Source organism: Arvicanthis niloticus, chromosome 23, assembly GCF_011762505.2.
Source record: "Arvicanthis niloticus isolate mArvNil1 chromosome 23, mArvNil1.pat.X, whole genome shotgun sequence".
NCBI lineage: Eukaryota > Metazoa > Chordata > Mammalia > Rodentia > Muridae > Arvicanthis > Arvicanthis niloticus.
Window position 1 is genome coordinate 30,155,261 of NC_133430.1, and position 27,294 is coordinate 30,182,554.

Sequence of the window (27,294 nt, forward strand, 5' to 3'; positions counted from 1 at the left end):
CTTGAGATTAGAACGGGGATCCTGAGAGCAGGCACCAGATTTACGCTTCTTTCATAATTACCCAATGATCTACTATCCTGCGCACAGGGCGAGCTGATCCTCAGTAAGTATATGGTAGCCAGAACTTACAGGAAGAAGAATTTTAAAAATCAAATGGTCAAACGAATAAATGTACCCTGAAAAGTAGATTAAAATTGTAAAGTTTATATTATTTATATTTTGTCACAATTAAAAAATAAACAGCTATAACCCGTTTTTAAGAAAAGAAAAAACAGAAACAGGAAGTAAGTCTGGTGTGTGGGGCTGGAGAGGACAATCAGGAGTTGCAGAGAATCCAAATTCCCTTCCCAGCACCACATGAGGTAGCTTATACCTGCCTGGACTTCATCTCCAGGAAATCCAGTGCACCCATATGTGTGCATGTGTGCGTGCGTACGTGCGTGCGTGTGTGTATGTGTGTGTGTGTGTGTGTGTGTGTGTGTGTGTGTGTGTGCTCGCGTGTGTTGATGCACATGTTAGATGTCTTAGCACTCAGAGGACAAGCAGAAGGAGCTCAAGGCCAGCCTGGGCTACACAGCTGAGTACTGGACTGCCAGGTCTACATAGCAAGGTCTTTTCTTCCCCTAAAGCTAAACAAAAGGAAAAAAGAAAATCGATTTAAATCATCTTTACTGATCACTCTGTCCTTACATGCAAGAGTTAACTTCAAGTTATATACTTTATGATGTTAATTCTGAAAACAATTAATTCTGAATAAATGGGAAAAGTAATGAGAACGGCTGATTTCTTATACCTTACACAGATCCACTGAACGGCTCTAAATCAGCATGCCGACTTTAATAAATTAATGTAGGTGACTGAACATCAAAAGCACACAAGACTTCTGTCTGGAAGGAGGGACAGACACTTTGATGCCAAGACTTAGGCAGAAAAAGAGGTGGCAGTACAGAATTGTGTTCCTGATCTAGAGATTTGTACACATCAAAACTGCATCTTTCCACGCCAGGGCTCTAATTACATACCGACTGAAACCCTAACTGCTTGTGCTTTCACCTAACTTGGGTACACTCAGCCAGAGTCTTCAGGTGTGTATTAGCCATGTTTTCTCTTCACCATAAACTTATCAAAAAAACCAAAAACCTACTGACATCCTTCTCAGCATAAGTGTTGGGAGCAGTTCTTAGATCAGGACAGCAGGAAATGGAGAGAGGGGTGGGTGCAAGAGGTACAGGGGATTATGGGTTCTTCCTGCCAAGATTTACATTTTGCTGGAGGGATGGCGTGGTGATTAAGCACACTGGCTGCCCTAGCAGAGGACCCAGCTTTGAGTCCCAGCACCCATTTAGTAGCTCACAGCCACTGTCGCTCCAGCACCCTCTCGAGGCTCCCCAGGCACTGCACACATGTGGTGCACAGACTACTTGGCATCAAAACGGCCACACACGTAAAACTAACAGATGCAAAATGAGATGAGTGGTGTTTATTTATATCACATTCGTCACTTTCCCAAGCTTTGCATCTTTGGTTTATGTCTGTAATATGGTTAAAGGCCCAGATTATCAACTTCTCTGTGTACTCAGGAATACTTACCACACTTTCAAGAAATATATTTTAAGTAAAAAATTGAATTTGTTAATGTATCAAAATGTTAAAATGTTAACCACTTTAAGTATAACTGTATCAGTTATAAAAATACTTCTTTTAGCAAATGGAATTAAGTGCTACTTACTTGCAGTGCACATCAGCATGTGCACTGTATGTCCATGGGGCCTCTGTGGACTGGCAAGCTCAGAGAAGCCCACACTCTTCTGCCCTGGCCCTGGTGAGCAACACCAAAGACTTGAGGGTCAGCTGCTCCTCAACTAAACAGTCCCAACGTCCAAACCCATCATTTCTCAAAGGCTTATTTCTATTCCCACCTCTAACAGCTCCTGGGATGTTCTAATTCCTTCAACTTTTGGAACTCTCTCTAGTTATAGAGGGGAAAGAACTGCAGGATTCCTAAGCAAATCAAGCCCCCACCCCAATCGTTAGTTGATCATTTTACTTGATTGTCCAAGTTTATTTTGTTTTGTATCTTCTATCATTCGCTAAGCTCTAAGTGACTACCTACTATATGCCACACATAGTACGAAGCACTAAGAACACAGTGATGAGCAGTGTCTCTGCTTTTATAAATCTTCCAACCAAAGTCTGATCTGCAGCTTTATGGCTTTTCTGGGAACAGACATACGTTGGGATCAGTGTTTCTCCTACTGGTGTCAGTCTCGTACTATGGATTGTGGGGGCATTTGCCAAAGATTGGAGATTAGAAGCTGGAGGAGTGGCCAGTGGCTGGTAAAGTGGATGGTGCATATTAATGAAGGGCTGAGTCTGGACCCCCAACACTCACATCAAGACCAGGCACAAGAGCGTGCATTTGCAATCCCAGCACTGGGAGGTAGAGACAAATGGGATTCCTAGAGTTCACTGGAGGGTTGGTGAGAACTCAGTGGATTAAGGTGCTAATGCCAAGCTTGATAGCCTGGATTTGAGCCCCAGGGCCCACGTGATGAAAAGAAAGAACCAACTCACACAAACTCTCTGACCTCTGACCTCAACATGAGTGCTGTGCACACATGCCTCCCACCTCCACCTCCAAAACAAATAAATGCAAAACATAAAAGTAAAAACCTAAGACACCCAATGGTGACTTTTGGCCTCCATGTTCAAGCATGTGGACACACACACACCACACAAACATGTACATACACACTCAAAAAAGCAGGTGTGGAGATAGGTAAGAAGAATAATTATTAATAATTAATACACCTTAAAAATATATTCCTTCATAAGCAGCCTCTAGATTCTTCTGTGAAGGTGAATGGTGAAGATTAACAATTAATGAAAAGAGAACGCTTTCTATGCTCCTGTAAACACAGCATTTCTACTTTATTTGTGGAAGGGTCAGGTGAGCTGCCCAAACTGCAGGTTACTTAGGTGACTAGGCTGATTACTGTGTCCCAGGGGCAGGAATGTACTTTTAGGGGAAAAATACTTTGAGAGAAATACATGCATGTTTAATAGAACCAGTGCTGGCAAAAATATTAAGAAGAAGAAGAAGAAGAAAGAAAGAAAGGAAAAAAGAAAAGAAAAAAGAAAGAAAGAAAAACAACTCAAGTGACTGTTTCTGGTTTAGAACAAACATACTGAGAGTCACTTCAAGGGAGCAAAAGCAGTCTTTGACTGCCAATGGCAAGCTAATGTAAGGAATAGTTCACCTCCAAAACCGCTTGTTTTTAAAAGCTATAGAAAAGTTCATTTTTTGGTGTTAAAAAAAAAGAGGTATTTACCTGCTACATTTTCTTCTTATATAATACCCAAGGAAAAACTGATATTAGTAAGAACCAAAGGTCATACATTTTATATATTGTAATTATTCTTCTTAATTACAAATCCATTCACCTCAATTTTTTTTCAATACAAATTTATAGACTTGCTCTGTGTAAAACCTTATGCTGGAGGCACATAGTGTCAATCCATGGTGACTGCCAGGACCTTGTCCCCAGGAGCTCAGAGCATGGTGGGAGTCAGAGAACTAACACTTTTGAGACAAGGAGTCATAATCAAGGAAGAAGCCAAGTACTGGGTAGAACAAGGGAGCAGGCGGCTACACCTGGAGAAGCAGGGGAACCCTCCCTCACCTCTCAGTGTTTCTTCAGGGTTCCTGGCATTTATTAAACACCCAGTAGGAGAAAGATCTTCCTTCATCTACCTGCACAAGGGCTAAAAAGGAAGGGCCATGGCAGGAAGGGAAGAAACCCACGAGCATACAAGAGGCAAGCGCTGACCTAGCAAGAAGAAAGCCTGAAAAGTCCTTCATTGCTTCCTGCTTAAACCTAACCTCAGCAGCGTATGGCAAAGGGCTCCCCGCACTTAAAACTGCCTTTACAGTCTTCCGTTAACAAGGCCAAGGCAGATGTCACCCACAGGAACAGATGACTTGGCATCCTTTGAGAAGATGTGTATTACAGTGGAAAGACGGACAGACAGAAAGTGCTTTCATCAATCCACACAAGCAATAACATGGCAGCCATCCAAGAGCTCCTGCAAATAGGTCCTTCTAAGAAAAGATTTAAGAACTGTGTGCTATATAGCAGGAGGTTGCACAACAGCCCCGATGACCTATGGATGTATGTGGACATCATTACAGCAAAGCCCTTCCTCTCACACAGCTGAAGCCCGGGCAGGCACTAAAGAGTTGAGCTGGAGCTGCCGTGTGCCACAACATCCCACATAGACAGAGGACTAATAAAAGGTTCCTTCCCCCAAACCCTGGGGTAAAACCTGAGGCTGTTTATTATGGCTCCAAAGGTCAAAATTAATAGCATGAATTGAGTCTTCTTCTTGCTCTTTGAAACTCCTTGTCAAGTGGTACAGCCAGCTGGGCACACAACTCTGATATGCAGATTGTAAGGCTGATGAACAGATAAAATGAATTACAATGAGCTAGGCCCATCATATTTCAACTCTCTAATGGGCAGGAAGGCCCCTCTCTCATTCTACCCAAACACTGTCCAAATGTTTCTTAAGAGTCAATTTGAGGCCATTTAAAGTTCTCAAGAATCTGCATAGCATCTTATTAGCAACGAAGTCTGGAGCCAGCTCAAAGGTCTTAAACTTGAAATCATCCTAAGGATAGGACAGGGAAGTAACTCAAAAATAATGGTGGTTGTCAGGCTACTGAATATTTACATACATCCTTTCATTTTGATCCCCACTAGTCCCATAAGAAAAGTTCCACTTCAAACATGTGGAACCTAGGAACAAGGAGGTTACATGCTTGCCCAGGTAAAGCCGGCATTCTCTCCCAAGTGCGTCTGCCGTATTTGACACCCATGCCCATAATGTCATGTCTCCCTCCAACATCGCACAAGCAATGAAGACCACAGGAGAAGCTATGTGACTTTTTGTTCTCTCATGAAAATTCATGTGTATTCTATGAATACATGCCTGGAAATCTATCATCCTTAATCAACTGAAAAGAAGATTTCACAAGTGAAAAAATTACTTACAAGGAAACTGGTTCATCTGGTGCACACATGGGGGCGGGGGGCACACATGAACACTAGAACAAGTGTTTCCCGACTGCAAAACTTAGGGAATAACTGGAAATGGATGGATGCATTTCCAAATCACCCAAAACAGAGGAAAGGTCACAGGAATCAGAGAAAACTGAAAGTTTATAAAGCATTCAAATATGTGGGCCACCAACATGGACCAGAGAGATGCAGCAATTAGTAATCACCCCTTGTTTTCTGTAGGTGCTGACATCAATCTCATTTGGGGAAAAGCTGCCTACAGCTCTGGTCTCATTTGTCTACAGTGGCACAGTCTCTGGCAGAACCCAACCAGCCCATCTGCTGTTTGAGTAGCAGCAGTTCTTGGCCTGCATGTTACTACTTCAGCCTCAAATGCCAATGCTAGCAAACAGAACCAAACTAAAACAGCGCTATGGACTTGATGAAGACATCCAAGTGTTCATGCACCCCGCCCCCAACAAACTCCGCCTGCTCACTCATCAACTGTGTGCCCCACACTCTCCTTCACCTGAATGGATTCTCTCAAGCTAAAGGAATCCCAGTGGTCTGCCTCCAGGAAGAACAGTGCTCACAATACCAAAGCATGGAACCCATGCCAGCTATAAAATAGGCACTCCTGCTAAGGACCAGCCAGAAAGCCATCACTACTTAGGGCAACAGTCCTTAACCCCAGTTGCCTAGCAGTCACCTCAGAAGCTGTAAGGTCATGCCAATGCCTGGGCCTTGCCCCAGACCAACAACATAGGATCTGTGAAGGTCAGGCTCAGCATGGATGGCGGTGCTATTGTTTTTAGTTTGTGTGCATGTATGTTCATGTATGTGTCTTTGTGTGCCGTGTGTGTGCTTGAATACAGGTGCACATAGATGAGCATGGAGACCAGAGGTTGGTATTAGGTGTCTTTCTCAATCCCTTTACAACCTGGGGCTCACTAATTTGGCTAGAGTGGCTGGCCAGCAAACCCCAGAGATTCTCTTGTCTCTGCTTGCCTAGTATTGAGATTACAGATCCACACTGTGGCAGCCCACTTTAAAAAAAAAAAAAAAAAAAATAGGTGCTAAGGATCAAACTCAGGTCCCAGTGTTTATACAAGTCCTTACCAATAAAGTCATTTCCCTTATTGCCCCATAATGCATTTTTAAAGGTTTTTCAAATGACTGCCAAGTAGAGTCAGGGTTGAAAACTTAAGTATTTTTAGAGTAAACCTTCAAATTTACTGAATGGTACAACAACCACAAGTCTCATTCCTGGCTCCACACCTGCACATGACACATCCACACAGTGTTGCCCTAAACTAGGTCTCGTTAGTTATTTGACTATAGTGAAATGCTAAACTACAGTACCTGAGGTCACTCGCCACACCCCAGTGGCCTCAGCTTATCCTGAAATCCCTGGCTGTATGTGGCTTTTGAAGTGGCCATGTTCAGATGCTGAAGTCGAGCTGAGTGCAACCGGCAGTGTCCAGCAAGGAGGTAGCTCAGCTCAGATCCCTGACAGGAGGGAACCTTCAGAGCCAGGCATGATTATCAGACTCTTTGTGCTCTTAAAGGAGAGTAATTATAGGCATGTGAAAAGGGGGAAGCACTCCCCGAGGAACTCTTCCTCACATGCTTCCCAGGAGGAACGAGGGCCATTAAAAATTCCATGATGAAGAGGAAAAACAGCCTGGGAACAGCCAGGAGGCAATACAGCAAATTAATACAGCAGCCCTCCTCAGGGAAAGCTTCGATAAAACAGGAAACACTTCTCTCTTTGCAAAATAAAATTATACCACTAATGATAACACAGTCACCACACACGGGCACAAATCGTTCTAATGATGGGTGTAAAATTCCCAGTGCTGCCCAGATGCTTTGAAAGAAATTTCTTCCTACTACAAATAAAATGGGACAAGAAAAAGATAAACTCTTTGGTGCAGTCACTCAGCTGTCTCTTCTCTAGCACTCTGCTCCTCCACACCCTGTCCCTGATGTGGGGCTTCTGCTGAACAGTCCACTCTTCCTAAACCCACTGCATAGTTCCAATCCCATCTTATGAGCTGGAGTTAGATGGGTCCTGCTGCAATGACACCTTGCTGCATGGGACCTCATCACTATAAAGGTGCTGAGCGCTATCCCCAAGAACTCAGTGTTTCTCACTCCTGTTTTCTGATCCTTCACTTCAGATGTCTGCTGTGCTTCACTGAGTGAAAACTGTTAGGAACAGCAGATATTATACATATCACACAGAGGGAGAATGCACACACATGTGGTTTTAGGACAAACACACGTATAACTTAAAGAAAAATTTAAGAATAAGGTAATGGATGTTAATTCAAACTTTTTCCTTCCCCAAACTCAACGAGCATGCATACAGCCTACTAATCTGGACTGTTACCTAAAGATAAGACAAAGACAACTGGCAACCTTCTCCATTCTCTCCCCTTTGCTTCTAGCAGGAGCTTCAAGCAACAGCAGCACACCCCTCAGCTGTGTGCAGTAGAAGCTTGGCTGAGACTATTTAATGTTCCTAAGGCTAGCCACACACATCACCAGTCAGGAGAGCAACAATGATAATATTAACAGGACGCACAGAGGATTGGGAATCCAGCTCTGGGTCCCGGCCACGGGTGAGGCTTCTAATGTAGAGGGAAGTGGCAATGCTCCCCTCAGCGCAGCCCAGGTAGTGGACATGAGGAAAGAGGGCAGAGGCATCCATTGTACGATGGATTTGTGTGGTGCCGCTCAGCTGGTTGTCCCAGCTGGTTATCCCAAAGAACACACACAGCCACTGCTCTCCTATCAAGACAAAATACAGAGGTGTGTGCTCTTCTTTGAACTAAAATCTAGGAAACTTCCCATGGCCTGCAGTAGGAGCCTTGCCTCTGTGTGTCATAGCTTTTCTGTGCAGACTTTTATCATGGCTGTCAGTTTCTATACCGGATTTTTTCATTAGAGCTTCAGGTATAGACAAAGCCTAGCACATAGTAGGGAGTCAGCAAATGCTGTATGAATGAATGAACGAATGATAATCAGGCAGCCTGACACTGATGGAAAGGCCTACAGGAAAAGTTTGTATCACCCCACTATTCCACATTCATAGCAACACTATTTACAATGGCCTTTCTTCTCAAAAGACTTTCCTTATAAAAATACTTTTTAGCAGAAAGATCTAGCAGCAGATTCTGAACTACGGCTCGTTGTCCAAACCCTATGGAACTATGTCTGAAGAATAGTTAATTTCTACTGTGTCATCTACAGGACAAGTCTGAACACATTTACTTAAGAGCTAATAATGATGATGATGATGATGATGATGATGATGATGATGATGATGATGATGATAATAATAACAACATCAGAAGACAGGCATTTGTGAGGCAGAGGCAGGTGGATCTCTGAGTTCAAGGCCAGCTGCAAGACAGCTAGGGTTACACATGAGAGTGAGAGTCTGTCTCAAACAAACAAACAAACAAACAAATAAAACCAACCAACCAAAAACAAAACAACAACACAAAAAGCATTAGAACTTTGGAAAAGGAATCCTTTATGCTACCAAAAATAAAGCAAGAATTCTTTGGCCTAAACTGTTAGCTGTTTTACACACAGTAACACTGCTAAGAAATGCCATCATCAAACTTCCATGACACCTGAATTAAGAGAATTGGTAATGAAGTGACAAATAAAATGTCTAACAAGTGCCAGACCTATGTGCTGGGATTTATCAGGGAATAAGACAAGCTCTCTGTGAGAGCTCTCTCATCACAGTGAGGAAACCAATGGAGCAGGGGTGGAATTTTAAAGAAACTAGTATACGGAGTCATTACAGACAAGGTAAGCACTGAGGAGGAAACAGACACAGTTCCCAGATGGTGCTGCAGGTGGCCTAGGTATCCAGGGGCTCAAAGAGCTTTCTAAGCAAAGGGAGTGAGAGGAAAGGTCCAAGGCAGGAAGGGCTGCCATTTTATAAGAAGAAAATAGAGCTCTCTGGTACTGTCTGATCTTTCCACTCAGAGAGGGGCAGGACTGTATGAGAGGAAGGTGGCCATGTTGGCAGAAATCAGATTATGCAGGGCTTTGCAGGTCAGGGCGAGAGGCATTAATAATGTTCTTTGAGGATGGGCTTTTAGCAGCAGAAATAATGTGAAATGGGAGCCAGAAGACATAGACCCAGGTCAGCCTGAATCACAGAAGCACGTGATCACAGGAAAAGCTCCTCGGGCCTCAGCCTGCTTCTGCATCTGTGAAACTCCAACTTACCTCTGAAGATTGTTGTGAGGATCAAACTGGATCCTTTGCACATACACTGTATGACCTCAAGGGTTATGAAAAGGAACACAGAATTTTCCAAAAAGAAAATAATAGCCACTGGAAGCCAATTACCTGGCAGACCACTGTGCAGGTGAGCACCTTTGATGAGAGGCATCAGCAAGAACGTCCAGGGAGTAAAGAGGAGAGAGTGGATTAAACTGTGGGGATGAACGAGATTATTTCAGTAAGGCTTAAATCAAACAGCCGGATTCCAAAAGGCATCCTACATGCTTTCTTTAACAATGTCCCAACCCTCCTGCCATAAGCACCAATACCATTCAATAAGGGTATGCAGTCTAACTTTCTGTCCACAAATGTTCCAGCACAGAGCAAACACAACTACTGCCTGTCAAACAAAACTTTCATGCAATAATCACTTAAAGGGCAAACACAGTACTTCTTAATGGACAGTCCAGGAATTTATACCTCACAAATACCCAGTGTATCAGCCCTTTCCCAAGAGGGCTAGCATGAAATTACCTTGTCAGGGTCAACGTCACAGCACATTCCAGTGTAAGAGACAGTGTCTGGAGTTAGAGTGCCCAACTGGATGTACCACTGAGCTGCTGTACCTGTAAGAGTGGCATCACCTGCAAGCTTTGCTAGCATGCTCTCACGGATGTACGCCACTCTCCAGGATGTACACTGGCCACCTTAACCTGTCTTACAATGGGGTCACTGGCAGGGCTAGTTCATCAAGTACTGCTTTTCAGGTCATAAAGAAATTTCAGTTTCTATTGACCTTAAAAGATGATTGAGAGAAGGTGAAGAGCTCAGTGCCCATGTCAGCGGGACATCCTCCGCAGCAAAACTACAAACCCAAAAATGAGGGTGAGGATCAAGTGGGGTACTATGTACAAAGCACTGAGGATCAAGTGGGGTACTATGTACAAAGCACTGAGGATCAAGTGGGGCACTGTGTACAAAGCCCTTCACTTTTGTCCCACAATAAGTACTCCTTTGAAAATGGTAACTTAATGACTTAAGGAAGAAAGAACTTGAGTGGTAACTTGAAATGGACTTAAAAAGAACAGAAATGAAGCTGGTATACACTGCTCTGCAACCGGGAAAATAGCTGAAACTCATGGTGCACCACAGCCATGCAGCAAGTGACGGCCACAGGGCCCCCTTGCCTCTGAATGCTCTGAAGCAATATGATCCGCACTCTAGCCTAACAGTCCCAAGTCTCTTGCGTGCCAGACGCCTTCATGACCCTTCCTTGTCTGCTCACTACTTGCACTACTGCTTATCTAGAACTTGCCTTTACACCAATTACTTATATTCAGCTTTGTTCTGTTTCCACAAAGTAAACTTGACGTAGTAATTGCATTTTTTCTAATGTATATTATAATATATAACTTAAAATACATGACCTAAAATCATCTCATAAACAGACACTGGTTTTATCTTCCACCGTTCTAGTTAGTTGTGAGCCAGCAACTTCACAGTGAACTTTTCATGTGTGAACTGTGTGATGTAATAAGCTACTAAATAGTAGCCAAAAAGACCAACCAAGGAGCAAGAGGAAGCCTAAGAACTTTCCCCTACCAGTCTCCATCAATTTCACTAAGGTAAAGCAACCCTACCCCTGAACTGAAGATGGATCAAACGTCTATAAACATAACCATGACCACTACCGTGAGTCATTTTTAAATCATGGATACCACTCAAAGGCCTGATATATCAGGGCCCCCCTAAAGGGCGAGCCAGGGAAAAAAGACAAACCAAAATAAAACCAGGTTTCCCTTGAAATGTGTGTTACTAATAAGAAGCTGACATCTGCAGAGGAACCTAAGAAGGAACTGGCTACAGTTCTCACAGATGAGCGTGTGGCAGTTGAAGAACACAGTTCTCAAAAAAGTCACAAGTAATGGCAAAGAGCAAATCTTACTCACCTCATGTGCACAAGCAGAAATGTGAGGAAAAGCAGAAGCTAATGCTTTATTCTTTCTAAAGAAAAGGAAGCGGAATGATAAAGATGGCCTCGAAGAGTGACCTTACCTGATTGCGTTCTCTTTTCCCAGCTGATGGTAGCCAGAAACTAAAGAGAGAATAACAGGAAAGAAGACGGTAAGAGGTGCTTGGAAAAGTGCACAGGAAGAGAAAGGGGGCAATACTGCAGGGAAGACAGAGGACTGCGAGACGCGCAGCCCAAGAAGGACACCGGCCATGGGGGAAGTAACCCTGACTAGAGCCTGCCAGCCCTTATCTCAGCTGTACAGTCAGAAGAGGGCTCTAACTCCAAAAGCAGACCAGGTGAGACATGTCTAGGACTACCACTGGGTGTTGACCACAGCATATAAGTTATATAGATGCTTCAGCATATACAAATGTGGGGCTTTCTTGTATGTGGAGGTGCGTACGGTATGCGTATGTGTCTGCAGTGTATAAGTGCATAGGTGTGCATGTGTGTGCAGGCCACAGGTATCAATCAAGTCTGATTGTCTTCCTGGACCAGTCTCCATTACTTCAACTGAGCCTAGGTCTCTCACTGACTCCTACAGCTCACTGCTAGCCAGCCTGCCCTGGGATCTACTTCCCAAACACAGGTATTACAGGCAGGCCTGCCACGCCTGCACTTTGATGTGGGTGTTGGGGATCCAGACTCAAGTCCTTATGCTTGATTCACCGAACCATCTCTCCGGCCCCAGTATGTACGTATTTATTCAGCAAACATTTAAATTTCTGCCTTGGAAGACCCAGTAGGAAGGTAAAACACAGAGCAAAGCCAACTGTTTAGGAGATGAAGCTTTTGAGAAAGGCAGATGATTCCTGAATAGTTACAACTGGGCTTCCCACTGTATTCATCAGGGTAAAAAGGATACAAAGATTTCTCCTTAAAGAGGTCTAAAGGAGAACAGAAGCAGTCAGCCATTTGGAATGACTATTTAAAACCAAAAAAAAATTTTTTTCTTTTAATTTTTTATTGGTTATTTAATTTATTTACATTTCAAATGATGTCCCCCTTCCTGGTTTCCCCTCTGCAAACCATATCCCATCCCTCCTCCCCCTGCTTCTGAGGGTGCTCCTCCACCCACCCACTCCCATCTCACCGCCCTAGTATTCCCCTACACTGGGGCACCAAGCCTCCACAGGACCAAGGGCCTCCCCTCCCACTGATGCCAGACATGGCCATCCTCTGCTACATATACAGCTGGAGCCATGGGTCCCTCTGTGTATATTCTTTGGTTGGTAGTTTAGTCCCTGGGAGCTCTGGGGGATCTGGTTGGTTGATACTGTTGTTCTTCCTATGGGGTTGCAAACTCCTTCAGCTCCTTTAGTCCTTCCCCTAACTCCATTCAAACAAAACTTTTAAAAGAGAAAACTGCATTTAAAATACGGCATCTTGCTCCTCTTCCCCTCCTCTCTGTGCACACGCCCTTTCTCTTTTTCTCTTCCCATCCCCTCTTCTCTCCCCAGAGTAACTCCCCTGGCCTCAGTCCTTGGGGCCAGTGAACTCGCCAGAGGCAGCTTCCCAATAAACCTGGCTTTAAAATAAAATAAAATATGGCATCTTAGGGGTGGACACTAACTAACACAACACCTAGAAATACAACAAAATAAACACTAATATGGAAGGAAAAAGGAAACCACAGTCATAATTTTGGAACATTAGCCATCTTAAAATCTTATTTTTAAATTCTTGTGTGTGCCACGGCACACTTGTGGGGTCAGAGGTCAAGCCTGTAGAGCTGGCTCTTTTCTCTACCTCTACAGGAACTCTAGGACTGAACTCAACAGCAGGTGGCACTTTTAGCCATGGAGCCATTTTGCCAGCCTGAATTCAGCCATCTTAACTGCTAGGAAGCACCAATCTTTCAGATCTTCTCTCTGAGCTCTCAAGTCTAATATAAAGGTTGCTTTATAAAAGCCTTCTCTGCCTCCATCTCCAAGGAGCAGGCTAGCTCAGCCAGTGGGCACTCAGTCACTTACTCTGTCTGCCGGGGGTCACTGATGGTATGGCTGATCCTCTCGGTTCCCAGGTTGCTTATGCTGGTCTCCTATGAGGACAAGAACAAGAGTGTCATCTAACCACAGACGCAAACGTAGACAATGCAAGCTGTCACCAAGCTCAAATTTTCCCTACTATGCCAGCCAAGCAGCCTCAAGGTTGTGTCAACCTTAAAAACCAATAGCAACTATGTTTCGTGTGAATCCATCTTAGAAGTATTACATACTATCTAGCTATTCTCTGGTGATCAAAAAAGAAAAAAAAACAAACCTTTAAAAAGGCTGTTATAAATACTGTTTGTTGGACATGAGGCTTCTTCTGTTTTAAACTTAGCTTTGTGTAAATACCTGGGGCAGTACATGTGTGTAGGCATGCGTAAGAATGTATATGTACAGAAGCCAGAGGCCCATATCCGGTGTCACTCTTCAGGCACTGTCTACATCTTAGCCAGAGCTTACCATACAGATAAGGCTGTCTGGCTAGTGAGCTTCAGGTATATCCGCCTCTATCTATCTCCCCAGTGCTGGCATTCCAAGCATGCCACCACACCTGAGGCTTTTTTCCCCTCTCACATGGGTAAGGAACAAACTCAAGTCCTCCAGAAATGTTTCACCAGCTTGAGCCTTCTCTCCAGCCATAAATTTATTTTTTGATTGGCACATAAGTGAAATATAATAACAAGTAATGTTGCAACATGTGTATATACTATTTACTGTTTACATGTGTATGTAATTTTAATATAGGAATATTTCCTGGAGTACTAAAAGTAATAAAATTTCCTACAGTATTAAAGTATAAAGAAGTAGAAAAGCTTTTTCAGAAGACTCACTTTTGCTGTTGTTGTTTTGTGACATGGTTTCACTATGTAGGTAAACCTGGCCTCACTCAAAGCCTGCTCCAGACTCCCAAGTGCTGAGAATGGAGTTCTAGATCACCAAATTCAACAGGAGCTAGATTTTCACAGAAGAGCACAGGAAGCTCCATGAGCTATGACTGAGGCTCAACAACCACCACAGGCGAGACCTAAATATCTGTATGTTAAATGTGTGTGTTAAAGAACTGTGCTACTAACACACACACACACACACACACACACACACACACACACACACACACACACACATCGGTCAGGCTGGATACACAGAGTTCAGTAGCAGGCCTAGCATGCACAAGGCCCTGAGTTCAGTCCCTACCACCACAAGAAACAAGACCCACAAGGAGTATCACTGTGTCCTGTCCCTTGCACATCATTTCAAAGTAAAAGCAGAAGGCAGTATAAACCGACTCTTCCATTGGGGTTCTCGGGACTGCAGTGTGAAAGCATATCCAGTACCCCACAGCAGGCCAGTCCCCTCTGCTGGAGTGAAGGCACTCTCTTCCCGGAACTGTAGCATATTTACAAGATATTTGCCACAGCAACCTCACAAAGCCCAGAGTCACAAACCAGAGTAAGTGCTAAGGTGACAGGTCACGTCATAGACATGAGTGTCAACATTACTCAAACATATCTGTATCTTGGCAAATGTTTGTATTCAACTATGTGTATGAGTTAACCTAAAGACTAGGAAACACACTTCAGTAGAAGCACCAGCTTTAGACAAATTAATTTGAGGTCAGACTCTAAACACGGGTGGAGCTAAGTGGAAGGTTCATACACATTAATTGTTTATCCCTCTGGCTATGGCTCCAGGTCAGAGATGGAGACTGGTAGAAGGGCCAAGGGAAAAGACGAATGAAAAATGAGCTATTTATTAAAGCAGAAAAATTATTAACTTAAAATGCCGTAATATTTAAATTTACAGTTTATTACTGTGTAAATTACAAGCAGTACTTTACGTAATTAGCAGCTCGCTGGCAGGGAGCTGTGAATGAAACTCATTATTTATGATTACAGTTTAGACAGAGAGGAGAGAGACTAGGGAGGGAGGGAGAGGAGGGGAGGAGCAGTGACCTCTGCTAGAAATGACACATTTCCCTTTAAGGTGATGAAGATGAATTAACAAGTGCATGTCACCCTGTTCACTTGAGATCGTTAGCTGCACATCCTCCCAGGCACACTGAAGAGGTGGAACAACTCACTTCCAGGAAGCTAAAGGCTCTTCTTACTTTACATGAGCTTAAAGCAAGGCAGCAGATGGTGGGGAGAACATGACTGCTGCTCAACAGAAGGGGAAGTAAACGTCCTCACTGTCCTCTACTCACGACCTTCTTCTACCGTCCTTAACCCTAGCTACACAGAAGCACTCCAGTCACGGGCGAGCTCCCTAAAACAGCACAGGGAGCGAGAGGTCCACGTGTAAACAGAATATGCCAAAAGAAACACCCTGTGACTCTTTCAATGATCAAACGCCTCTCCAGTTAGAGACTGGAACTGAGCTTCAAAGGTAAGAACTAAGACCTGGCCGGAGAGGCAGCTCAGTAGGTAAGGGCACTTGCTGCCAAGTCTGAGGACCTAAGTTCAATCCCTAGGATCCACATGGTAGAAGGAGAAGAGACTTCTGCAAGTCATTCTCTGTAGTAAATATATACAAATTAATTAACCTCACCTCTTTTCTTCTCTTTTCCAGGTCCTAAACTTCAGAAAATAGTTCTCTGGGTAGACTGCAGTACAAAGCAGTAGTCAGAAGACTGTGACCAACAACCACATGCATGGCTTGGCAAACAGATAGCTTTGTGGCAGGCGTTCTGAGAGCTCGACAAGCTCTTCCTTACTGTCATCGATGCCTGAATGGGGAACCTTGGCCTTGGCCTATTTCTCAGTCTCTAAGCTAGAATACAAACTAGGTCAAGTGCTAGGGGCATGCCTACAACCCTAGGATTCAAGGAGTTAGGATAATTTCAAGTTGAAGGCCACAGAACAAGTGAGACACAAAGCAAGTACTAGGCTAGTGTGGACTTCATAGAGACCTAAAAATAACAAGATAAATTCAATTTAAAAAGAAGAACATTGCCCTAGGTCCGAGTTTCTTCTCTACTACTTCAATGCAGGTAATGCCAAATGTTTCCTACTTCTCCAAACCTAAGTTCTTCTTGTGGGAAGAATCAATGGCTGGGTGCCTAGCACAGATGCACCTAGCAAGAACAGAACTGAAGGAACGGTGGGTGGCCCTAGGGGCCACTAGGAGCTCTTGGACTTCTGCAAAACAAGCTTAGTGTTGTTTGTGTGGGAGAGGTTCCTTGTTTCTGTGTGTTTACTGTTGTATCCCTTTAAATCATTTCTAGGATAAAAGTCCTCTTAGGATAAAAACACACTCCTGAATTTAGGAGTTGTAAAAAAGTCAAGAGATTTTTTTACTTATACAATAATATAGGATTAGTCACAAGTGCAGGAGCGAGACCAAGCCAGCAGCTTTACACACAATAGAGACTACAGGGAATGTTTGCTTGGTCAGAACTTCTATGTTGATAAAGTGCTTATCCTTCACGTTTGTCCATTCAAATCCTACATAATGGTCATTCACCCTTTTTAACTCCCAGAACATTTCAGTTGGTTTCATTAACTCCAGAGAGTCCTTTGATGCCTTCAATTGTCAGTAGGGCACACAAATCCCATGGGGACTACCACCTTCCCACAGCACCGGAGAAACCATGAGATCTGTCACCTTCCCAGCCAGCCTTCTCCGACCCTTCCTGAGGCACCGAGCTGCAGCTCCTGGCAACCGATTCAGGCGACCATGGTATCCTGGAGAAAGAAGGCCTCAGTTATTGAACGCACAAGATGCGTACGAAGAGATGTTGTAGCACCCTGGAGCCCTTCCCACAGCATCCTCACAAGGCTGTCTGGCAAAGGCTTACTGTGCCCAAATCTTTGTCCTGGGCAGTATGCTGGAAGGTGAGCCACGCTCAGCACCAACAGATACTAGACAGTGGTTGATTTCCACCTCCTGAAGGTCCTAAAGTTACAGAGCTAAAGAAACCTGCACACCAGTCCTCTTTCTTGTCACACATCTTAGGCAATAGCTCTGACACTCTTAACAGTGAAACGACTGGGTCAGGAGCGTGGAGCTGACTAAAATAGAAGTACCATTACATTTCCGTCTCCTGTTATGAGCCCTTTCCAACCCATTCTGCTACTTTAGAACTGAAAAAAAGCAGATATGCATTCGTGTCAAAGTACACAATAAAAGGATCATTAAAACAAATACATTTAAACAAGTATTTTTAAACCATCCACTTTAAAATGCCATCAGTTCCTATCACATATGTGAATGTCCTTATAAAAGCCTGTTCCTTGTAAGAGCCAATCTTCTAAGCTTTCAACGTGCACTCAAAAAGTAATGCATTAGCAGATGCTAGGCTTCTAAACACAGCACACACTGGTTATGTGTCCCAAGAGTCGACATGGATTGACTTAGGAGGAGACCTCTGAGCTTTGAGACTCACCCTTGAATCCCCCAGAATCCTGCCGGAGCTAACTCCACAACTGAGAGAGCAATGCACGGTCAGAGGCATGCAAGTGCTTGAGCAGAGCACGCTGACTCTTCCCATAGAGAACTATAAAGCCATGACCCGGACTTCCATCTTCTCCACACTCACCTCTTTGAGCTGGCCGGGAAGGTAAAAGGAATGTGGGGTCTGAGCGTTTCTCCAGGCCGGAGTCCATCCTTTCTACTTCAGAGCAGTGATCAGGAGCCCACGTGGGCAGAAGGTCACGGACAGTGAATCCAGGGACACATTCTCCTTCATGAAACCAGTCACTCTGCTCATCATCCCCTAGAGCAGACAGATTGGGTCCTGAGCTGTCATGATAGAATCCAAATGCCGGGAAGGGGGTGGGGGGAGTCTCAACGGCATAGCTGTGAGACTTTCAAGTAAGCCAAGGGGCAAAGAACCTGCCCAGTCCCTCTTGGTGGACAGTAAGATGAAAATCAGCCTAGTTCCTCATGGATGGCGGAATGTTTTCACCACTTAAATAGTAAAACTAAGATCTAGCCTATGTCCTCCAGAGTCCATGTGGAAAACCGGCAAATAATTTATCTCTTCCAAAACACACAATAGCTCCAACTTATAGTGAGGCAATGAATGCCTGGAAGTTGGGGTTCACCTAGTAAGTGAAGTCAGAATTTGAACCCAGAACCTGACAAATGAAGCCCAAGGTATTTTCTATAAAAAACAAACTGCCTTTCTGACCATTACCTATGGTGTAGATAAATAGAATTCAAATCCATATATGTTCCTCAATTCAAAAATTAGCTGTTATTGCTGGAGGGGGGTATTATATATTTATATTTTATCATTATAGATCAGTAACAATGTATGCCCACACTTTGTTTTGGCCTTGGTATCCCATTGATAGGACAAAAAACAAATTTGAACTCAAAATCCAAGCTTCCAGGAAAAAAAAAAAAAAATAAAACAAAAAAACAAAAAAAAAACAACCATGGTAACAAGCAATAAAATTCTCTAAGGCTTTTCAAGAAACTATGCCATCAAGCTGGGCGATGGTGGCGCACGCCTTTAATCCCAGCACTTGGGAGGCAGAGGCAGGCGGATTTCTGAGTTCGAGGCCAGCCTGGTCTACAGAGTGAGTTCCAGGACAGCCAGGACTACACAGAGAAACCCTGTCTCAAAAAAAAAAACAAAACAAACAAACAAAAACAAAAAACAAAAAAAAAACAACAAAAAAAAAAAAGAAAGAAAGAAACTATGCCATCTGCCTGAGCCTACACTGTTCACTAATGGTCCCAACTAACCCATATATCCAAACTCTTGGTTCAAATTTCCAACTAGATAAATAACGACAGCTCGGTTTCCATTACAGTGTATTCCTGCCAACAAGAAGACAGGTAAGAAAGAGGCAGCTGCATGTCTGCTAGCTACCTCATCCCCTTTCCAGACGGCAAGAGTACAGTCAACTATTACAGCAGCATCTAGAGTTCATGCTGCCTTCGTTCTCTAACATATACCAGATCCTGCCTTGCCACTGACACCCAAAATAATGATTCTAAAAATTAATGTGAAACTTTCCAAGAGGGGCAGTGAGACCTGCATCCTGTAAATAGTAGCTATATCATCAAACACCAAACAACTTGCTCTTTGGTGTATAACAGTATCTCACTATAAACACAAAGGGCAAACAGCTGTCTCAGAAATAGTGATTCCCAAGCTTCAGCAAGCTTCAGCAAGCATCAGAAGGGCTTGTTAAAACCAGGATGTGGGAGAAGTGAGAGGATGATGACAGGCAGGAAGGAAGACACAGGCCAGATGATGTACATACACAGTTAGGCCCTATCTACCAAAGCTTCTGATTCTGATTTTAACCAAATACTAGCAAGTTCCCTCATGACGCTGATTGTGTGTGGTGAGCAGAATTTGAGAACACTATTCTACAACCAGCCAGCCAGTGACACAAGTGGATCAGGACAGGGACTAGTAGACATGGCTAGTTTATGCATCTGACATGTCCACTCCATTCTCAACCATAAGCATTTCTCAGGACATGCACTGCAACAGGTAAACCCATTAGGTTATGTTTTCTGACAATGAATTAATCCAGATTTTTGGTTCTTACAATTCACTCATGATCCAATAATAAACATTTTTAAAAGGAATTGTAGCTGGATGTGGTGGCACACTCCTTTAATCCTAGCACTCAGGAGGCAGAGGCAGGAAGATCTCTGTGAGTTCAAGGAAAGCCCAGTCTACTTAGTGAGTTCCGGGACAGCCAGAACTACTTAGAAAAAACCTCTCTCAAGAAAAACAAAAACAAAAACAAAAATGGGGTGCAGTGGGGGGAAATCACTTGCTGAGCTAGAAAAGACTTTGTGAGACTACCATTCAAAACCCTAGTGCTTCCCTGCCATTTTGTTTATCTCTGCCTCCCAATCCTAGAGACAGCCTTGGCACTGTGACCCCAACACACAGTTTGTCTACCCATGGAATAGTCTAATTCAGTGCTTTCACTGCACCCTGGCTTACACTTACCGGAGTCTGTCAACTTAACAGGGGCTCTTACATTCCAGGCAATGTCTAAGGGGCCATGATTATAAATAATTCCAAGAGCTCGAGAGCTAACTCAGTGTTAGGATCACTTACTGCTCTTGCATACTACCTGGGGTCAGTTCCCAGCAGCTACATAGCATCTCACAGCTGTCCTGTGACCCTAGTTCCAGTGGTCTGATACCTTTTCCAACCTCTTCAGGTTCATGCACCATTATGGTGCGCAGGCACACACTCAGATGCAAATACATAGACACCAAAAGTAAGTAAATATATAAAAATAATTAATTCCCAGCTGTGGAATCCTTCAAAGGAAAGCACAAAAAAAATACATAACACAATAAGCAATGTTTTAAAGCAATGTTGTAAAAGGCAGAGGTTAGAGAGATGACTTAGTTGTTAGAAGCACTTGTTGCTCTTACAAAGGACCTGAGGTCAGTTCCCAACACCCACATGACCATGTATCTAACTCCAGTTCTAGGGATCCAACACCTTCTTCTAATCCACAAGAGTACCAAGCATACACATGGTACATATTACATACATGCAGGCAAAACACTCATATACACAAAATTTAAAAACATCTAAAAAACAAACAAAATCATGATATAACAGGTTCAAGGAACAAGAATCTGTATGTGCAGACACATGCATACACTTGCACACACACATACATGCACACACTCAGGTAAAAACTATCAGTCAGGGTTTTTTTCAGGGAAATAAAATGCATATTTAAGTGGGATATATGGTGACTTTTAAAGACATTTATTAAATATTCACTCAGGATACTACAGGATTTATTCACATGAGTCTGTAATAATCTTCAGGCATTTAAAACTTAAATAACATCAAAGTATCTCTCAGTAAAAATACAAATATGTTGAACCCCCCCCCAAAAAATTACATATCAGAATATTATTGGTTATAACTAAAAGAAACTTTCACAAGCTCAGCCTTGATGCTCTGATCCCATGGACCAATGGTTTTCAAGCGGTAATCTACTAGATAAGAACCACTTTAGGGGCTTATAAAAACAACAGATTCTAGGGACCAACTCCAAATGTATTTGATTTCTAGCATCTCAGAAAATCTGAAATTTTTATAATTCCCCAAATGAAAATTCATACACCTTAAATAAATCACTCCATAATCACAGGAATCAATCACTGAGACAAAGTCCCAAAGCTGGAATCAAGATTACTTTGTCAGGGAACTAGAGAAATAGCTAAGCAGTTACGAGTGTGATCTTCCAGAGGACCAGAGTTTGGTTTCCAGCACCCATATCAGGTGGCTCACACAATGTCCTGTAACTCCAGCTCTAAGGGGATCTGACACCCTCTTCTAGATGGATCTCTGTGGGTGAATGCACTCACATGTACTTATCCATACTCAGACACATAGGTGTATATATAACTTAAAAATTAAAAACTAAGAGTCTTTAAAAAAAATTAAGCCTTTAACACTTTAAGATTACCTTGCCGTCCTTCATCATTGGTGAAGAGCCCCGTGTCACTGCTGCTGCATACACTGCTAGTTTCACTGGGGGGAAAAAAAAAGACAAGGGAACTCAGCAACTCTGGTCAAAACTATATTCCAATTGCCTCTGTAACTTCACTTCAGCCCATTAGCCAATGTGTGACATGTAAATTTCACACAGAAGACACAAGTAAGGTTTATCCATCCTCCCCTCCAAAGGTGAGAGAAGAATGCTAAAACTCGTACATATTAAACTAGTTTTGAAATACTTAAAGCCACTGTTAGAAAAGCCACAGGGAGCCGCAAGCACTAGCCTGTTCTCCTTCTTTCTTCTTGCTCTGGTCTAACGCACGAGGACTCTGTGAGCTGTCTGTTCTCTGTCACACTGCTTACCTGTGCAGCTGAGTGCAAATGCCAGCAAATGCTTTGTACAATGTTAAGTGGCTGGAAGAAAAAAAAAGTCTCAAAAATGAGTATTTTCTAACATGTAGAAAGCACATAAAATTCAAACTTCAATGTACATAAAGTGTTATTGGAGGCAGCCATGTGCATTCACTTATGTAACCACTCAGGGCTTCTGCACTCATCCCCAAAGGTAAGCAGCTGCCACAGAGAATGCACAGGCCAGAGTCCTCAGATACTGGCTGTCTAGCTCACTACAGAGAAAGCTCTACTCTGACATGACTACGTTCTCATTGTTTTAATGTTAAAACTAAGGGAGATGTTTATCATAAAGTCTGTCAAATCTCTTTCCGTCAATTTCAAGTCACCAGTCACACTACAACATACAATGCCTCTATGATTATTTTTACACAGAATCTATTCCCTCCTTATATTGTAATTAAAAGAGCAGGCTCAAAGAGGGTCTGCTGATCAAAAGGATGATAAAGCATTTTCTCATACTGTGTCAGCAGCATTTCAACAGAATATTCTTGAAAGAACTTGGACTGAACTCATCTAAGACATTCCTATATGGAGTTTGTAAGGACAACGATGTCATGAAATCATCTTCAGGACTCAAAGACTCTGACCAAGGGAGGTTTGTATTTTCTTAATTAAAAAAAAAAAAAAAAAGTCTATAGAATATCTATAGAATACTTATTCCATACAAGTATCTTATTTTACCAATGTGAAAATGAATGTATTATCTGATGGCATTTTCTAGCCCTGTGTATTCCCTTAGTGAAATCTGCATTGTAAAACTGTAAGTATATGTAAAAACATGTTAGTACAATTTGCAAAGAAAGAAAAAAGTAGGAGTGTCACAGCAAGCACATAAGAACTAAGAAGCAGCCTGCAGGTGTCCTTATTAGAAAGGGAAGTGTGTCCCTTTGTGAGCTGGCAAATGTGTCCAGCCCTACAGCCTCCTCACTCATTTTTTTTTGCTCAAAGATTACGCCATGTTAACAACTAGATTGATTTATTTTATGTGCATGAGTGTTTTGCTTGCATATATGTGCCTGGTATCCTTGGAGATCAAAAGAGAACATCAGATCCTTTAGAGATGGAGTTACAGAACCAAATCCTGGTTGTCTTGCAAGAGAAACAAAGTACTCTTAGCTGTTGAGCCATCTCTTCAGCCTGAGATTATAATTTATAGCAAACTAGATCTATAGGACTTTCTGAACAATGTAATCAACTATAAAATGTTAATTTAATATCTATTGGAAACTAACTCATAAGAGGCTAGATGTCACTCAGTGGGGAGAGTGCCTGACTATACAAGAATACAAAAAGCCCTGGGTTCAATCCCAGCACCACAGAACCTATGTGCAGGGATTCACAATCTCAGCGCCTGGAGGTATAGGTAGGAAGATCAGAAATTCAAAGTCATCCTCAGCTACATAGTTGAATTCAAGGCTAACCTGTGTACACGACCCACTGTCTCAAACAAAAAACAACCAGAAACAAAAGGCGAGGGAAAAAGGTGTGAGTAGGCAGATGGACAGACAAGCAGGTAAGCAAGCAGGCTAAACTGGCTGATAGCTTTTGTTTTGTATTTTAGAAACAGGGTCTTTCTACAGAGAGTCCCTATCTGTCCTATAACTATGTAGACCAGGCTGGCCTCAAACTCACAGAGATTCTCCTGCCTCTGCCTCCCTAGTGCTCAGTTAAAGTTGTACGCCATCACATTCAGCTGAGGCTGATACTTTTCACTAAAAACTATTTTCTTTTGACATCTTTGTAGACCACAAGCCAAGAATGACCATGTCCGGCTCCTGAACATTCTTTCCCATCCCTAAGCTTTCAAAATCTGTTTATAATTTACTCAGGAGCCTTCTGATGAGACAAGGAGAAAAGCTCTGTTCCTCCTTTCTGTTCAGAGAAACTGATCCCACCTCTCTGGCATCTATCCCAGTCGCCCTCTGACGCTCCGCAGGAAGACAGACAATGCAATGCCAATCTCTTGACTCACAAGACGTCCTGTCCTCCCGGGGATTCTTAAGGGCTTATGAAATCCGAACCTACCAACAGTGTGCATACAAACTCTTCCTAGACTAGCTCTGAAATAATGGAGAGGACTATATTATCTTTACAAATAACTTGTACATACCACCCCAATCCAATCCTAATATGAGAGAATAAAGATGTTTCCAACAGAAAGGTGAAGGCACATTAGCCCAGAGCTTCACTGAGGAAGCATTTGTTCGGTGTTTACCAGACATGGCTGGAATCACATCAAAACCAACAAGAATCATCTCAACAGGGATTTAAATGATGCATTTGATAAATACTCCTCGTGAAGCTAATAGGAAGGAGATATGAAGAATTAGAAGAGTGCCTCCCCAAACACAAATATTCCTCAGTCAATAAGGGACAGTGCAGGTCTGGAGTCTAACCTCATGACACTAGAAAAATCACCCCCTTTAACAGCTAAAAACTCTCTAAAAGATTCATGGGAGGATAAGAAGAAATGCAGAGGAGGTCTGAGGCAAACCTGGGGTTAGCTCTCTGGTTCACTTACTTGTGCATGTGTGCACTTGTGTGGTGGTCTGAGAACGACTTCTGGGAGTGGGCTCTTGCCTTCTCTCACATGCATCCTACAGACCGAACTCTGATTATCAGGTGCAGTAGCAAGCTATTTACCTACTGAGCCATCTCACTGACCCCATACGCCTCTACTAAAAAATGTCCATATTTCATTGAGCGGCACGATCACCATTTTAAATGAGACACAAAATTAGAGCCAGGATTTTGGACTACCGACAGCATTATCTAATTACTACAGTATTATTGGAAAAGCTACTGAAGCACATCCAAAGGAAATAACAGAAGTGTAAAGAAAGCTACCTTAGCCAGCTCCTCTAAAGGCTGATCCTCCCACCAACATTCTAGTAGAATTAAAAGGTGGCTGGCACCCACTTATCACTTACACTCTTCAAGTGGCACTCTGCTTATCCCACATCCATCCATCTAAGCTTCCACCAGAGCCTCCTTGTAATTAGAGGCTCTCTCAGTGGAGCAGATGATTGGGCACAGGACTCACATCCACATAAGCATGTATCACGGGAATGAGCCAATAAACTGCCTTATACCGCTCGCCTACTGCAACCATCTCAATCACTGCCAGCCCAGCATTATAACCCTCAGGAGTGACTCCACTGCTTTTGTCTCTGAATGTTGCTCTTTCCAAATTCTGAAAAGGAAGTGTATGCACTTTTGGGAGAATTAAAGGTTATTGTTTCAAATAAACACAAGGTCTCGGTTTTAACTCTGTGGTATATTTATTCTATAGGGAAAAAAATCAGTTGTTTGGTTTTATTTTGTTTTCTCAGTCTGAAAACTATGTTATTATATAAAGCTGAGTCAATGAAGTGAAACCCAGTCTCAGCAGAGGAGCATCACAGCCATTCTCAACGGGAGGTGCTTCTGCATCCCTCTCAGGGTCACTTAGCAACGCCGCCAATCTTCTCCCTTCTGTTCTGCAGACAGAAGCCCAGGTCTCATTACTGAGTGCACTATACAGCCACTGTCCACGGAAGGCATGCATCCAGACAGCCTAGCTGAAAATCACAAAGTTCCAGTGGGGGGGAGGGGGGAGATCAAAGGACTAAGGTAGACAGACAGACAGGAAGACACCCAATGTCCTCCTTTGGCCTCCACACTCAGGGGTGCACATCTGAGTGCACACATGCATACCGGCACACACAGACACACACACACGCACACGCACATGCACACACGCACACACGCACACACGCACACACGCACACACGCACTGAACTGTTGTTACCACAGGTTTGTTGCTCATTTATTAAGCAAAAGGTTTAAAAAGAACTTATCTCTTACACATAACTTTCATATATTTAAAACTAAACAGAAACTTATGACTTCTTATTATTACAAAAACTAAAGCTTTTTAGGTTAATTATTCAAAGTAAGTAAAAAATGCATTTAACAAAAACTTTAGCTGGGCAGTGGTGGCACACGCCTTTCTCCTCCAACTATGATCTAGGAAGACTTTGAAGTTTTCCATGTCATCAACTCAATTTTCTGTCCTTGGTTTTGTAATTATAATTACAGTTTAAATTTCCTTATAGTCTTCCTGTGAATACTGGTTGTCTGAATAGTTGCTTTCCAATTCTGTGTGCTAGTTCAGAATGTTCTGAACTTTGAGAAGAATGTTCCCCCTTCCCTTACTCTACAGAATGTGTCCAAAAGCTACTTTGTTCTTTTAGTGCACATGTCCCAAATTATTTGTAATATTTCTTTTATAATAAATGAAACTAAGCATAATTAAATTCAGTTCCTCTGACTTCATATTCTAGTGTGTTTTTAGTCACATATCACTGTGCAAAATATCGTATTTCAATATGGTGAGGCCACCTGCACACCACATCCCTAGTTCCTATCCACCTTCCCATGACCTTCTGCTCCCATGCTGGCCCCTGCCTTTTCCTCTTCTCAAATGGCTGCCCCACTGATTTGTGGACTTTTTTTTGTTTTAATGTCCAGATTCTATCTATGAGAGAAAACATGATATCTGTCTTTCTGAGCCTGACGAACACCATTTAGCATAATCTCCAGTGCCAGCCATTATCCCGAAAATGATATGATTTTATTATTCTTAATAGCTACATAATATTCCATTATTTGTGTCTACAGTATTTTCTTTATTAGCTAGGTTGAGTCTATAATGTGACTACTGTAAGTAGTATCACCACAAACATGGGCATGCAAGTATCTCCTCCATCTGTGTTGGCAGGAATTCCTTCAGGTATCTAACCAGGAATGGCACAGCTGAATCAACTCCAAAGTTGTCTTTGGAGTCTCCACCCTAATTTCCATTGCAGCTGCACTGACTTACACTCCAACACTGTCTAAGTGCCCTCAAACCCCATTCTTGCCAGCATTCGCTATTGTCTGACTTCTTGCTGACAGCCATTGTGACTGAGGTAAAACTGAATGAAGCCAATGTAGTTCTGATTTGCTTTGCCTGACAGCTAAGGATAACCAACATTTTTTTCACTTATTTATTGGGATTTTGTACTTCTTTTGAGAACTGTCTGCTCACATACTATGCCCATTTCCTGATGGATTATTTGTTTTGGTGCT

At 42.8% G+C, this 27,294-nt stretch overlaps 1 protein-coding gene across 10 annotated transcripts in view; it reads right to left on the reverse strand.

Moving 5' to 3' along the window:
* Gpatch2l (G-patch domain containing 2 like) overlaps positions 1 to 27,294 on the reverse strand; it is a 47,935-nt gene that overhangs the window by 11,496 nt on the left and 9,145 nt on the right. For 4 of the 10 annotated variants that reach the window (XM_076921596.1, XM_076921600.1, XM_076921595.1 and 1 more), the window contains exons 3-8: positions 21,737 to 21,801; positions 17,857 to 18,033; positions 16,923 to 17,002; positions 13,302 to 13,369; positions 11,370 to 11,409; positions 9,441 to 9,526 (exon numbers count right to left, since the gene is read on the reverse strand). In XM_076921596.1, the coding sequence (XP_076777711.1) occupies positions 9,441 to 9,526; positions 11,370 to 11,409; positions 13,302 to 13,369; positions 16,923 to 17,002; positions 17,857 to 18,033; positions 21,737 to 21,801 (516 nt within the window). Of the gene's footprint in view, positions 1 to 9,440; positions 9,527 to 11,369; positions 11,410 to 13,301; positions 13,370 to 16,885; positions 17,003 to 17,856; positions 18,034 to 21,736; positions 21,802 to 27,294 lie in introns of those variants that run through there. The other 6 variants (XM_076921599.1, XM_076921601.1, XM_076921598.1 and 3 more) reach the window with 3 other exon arrangements.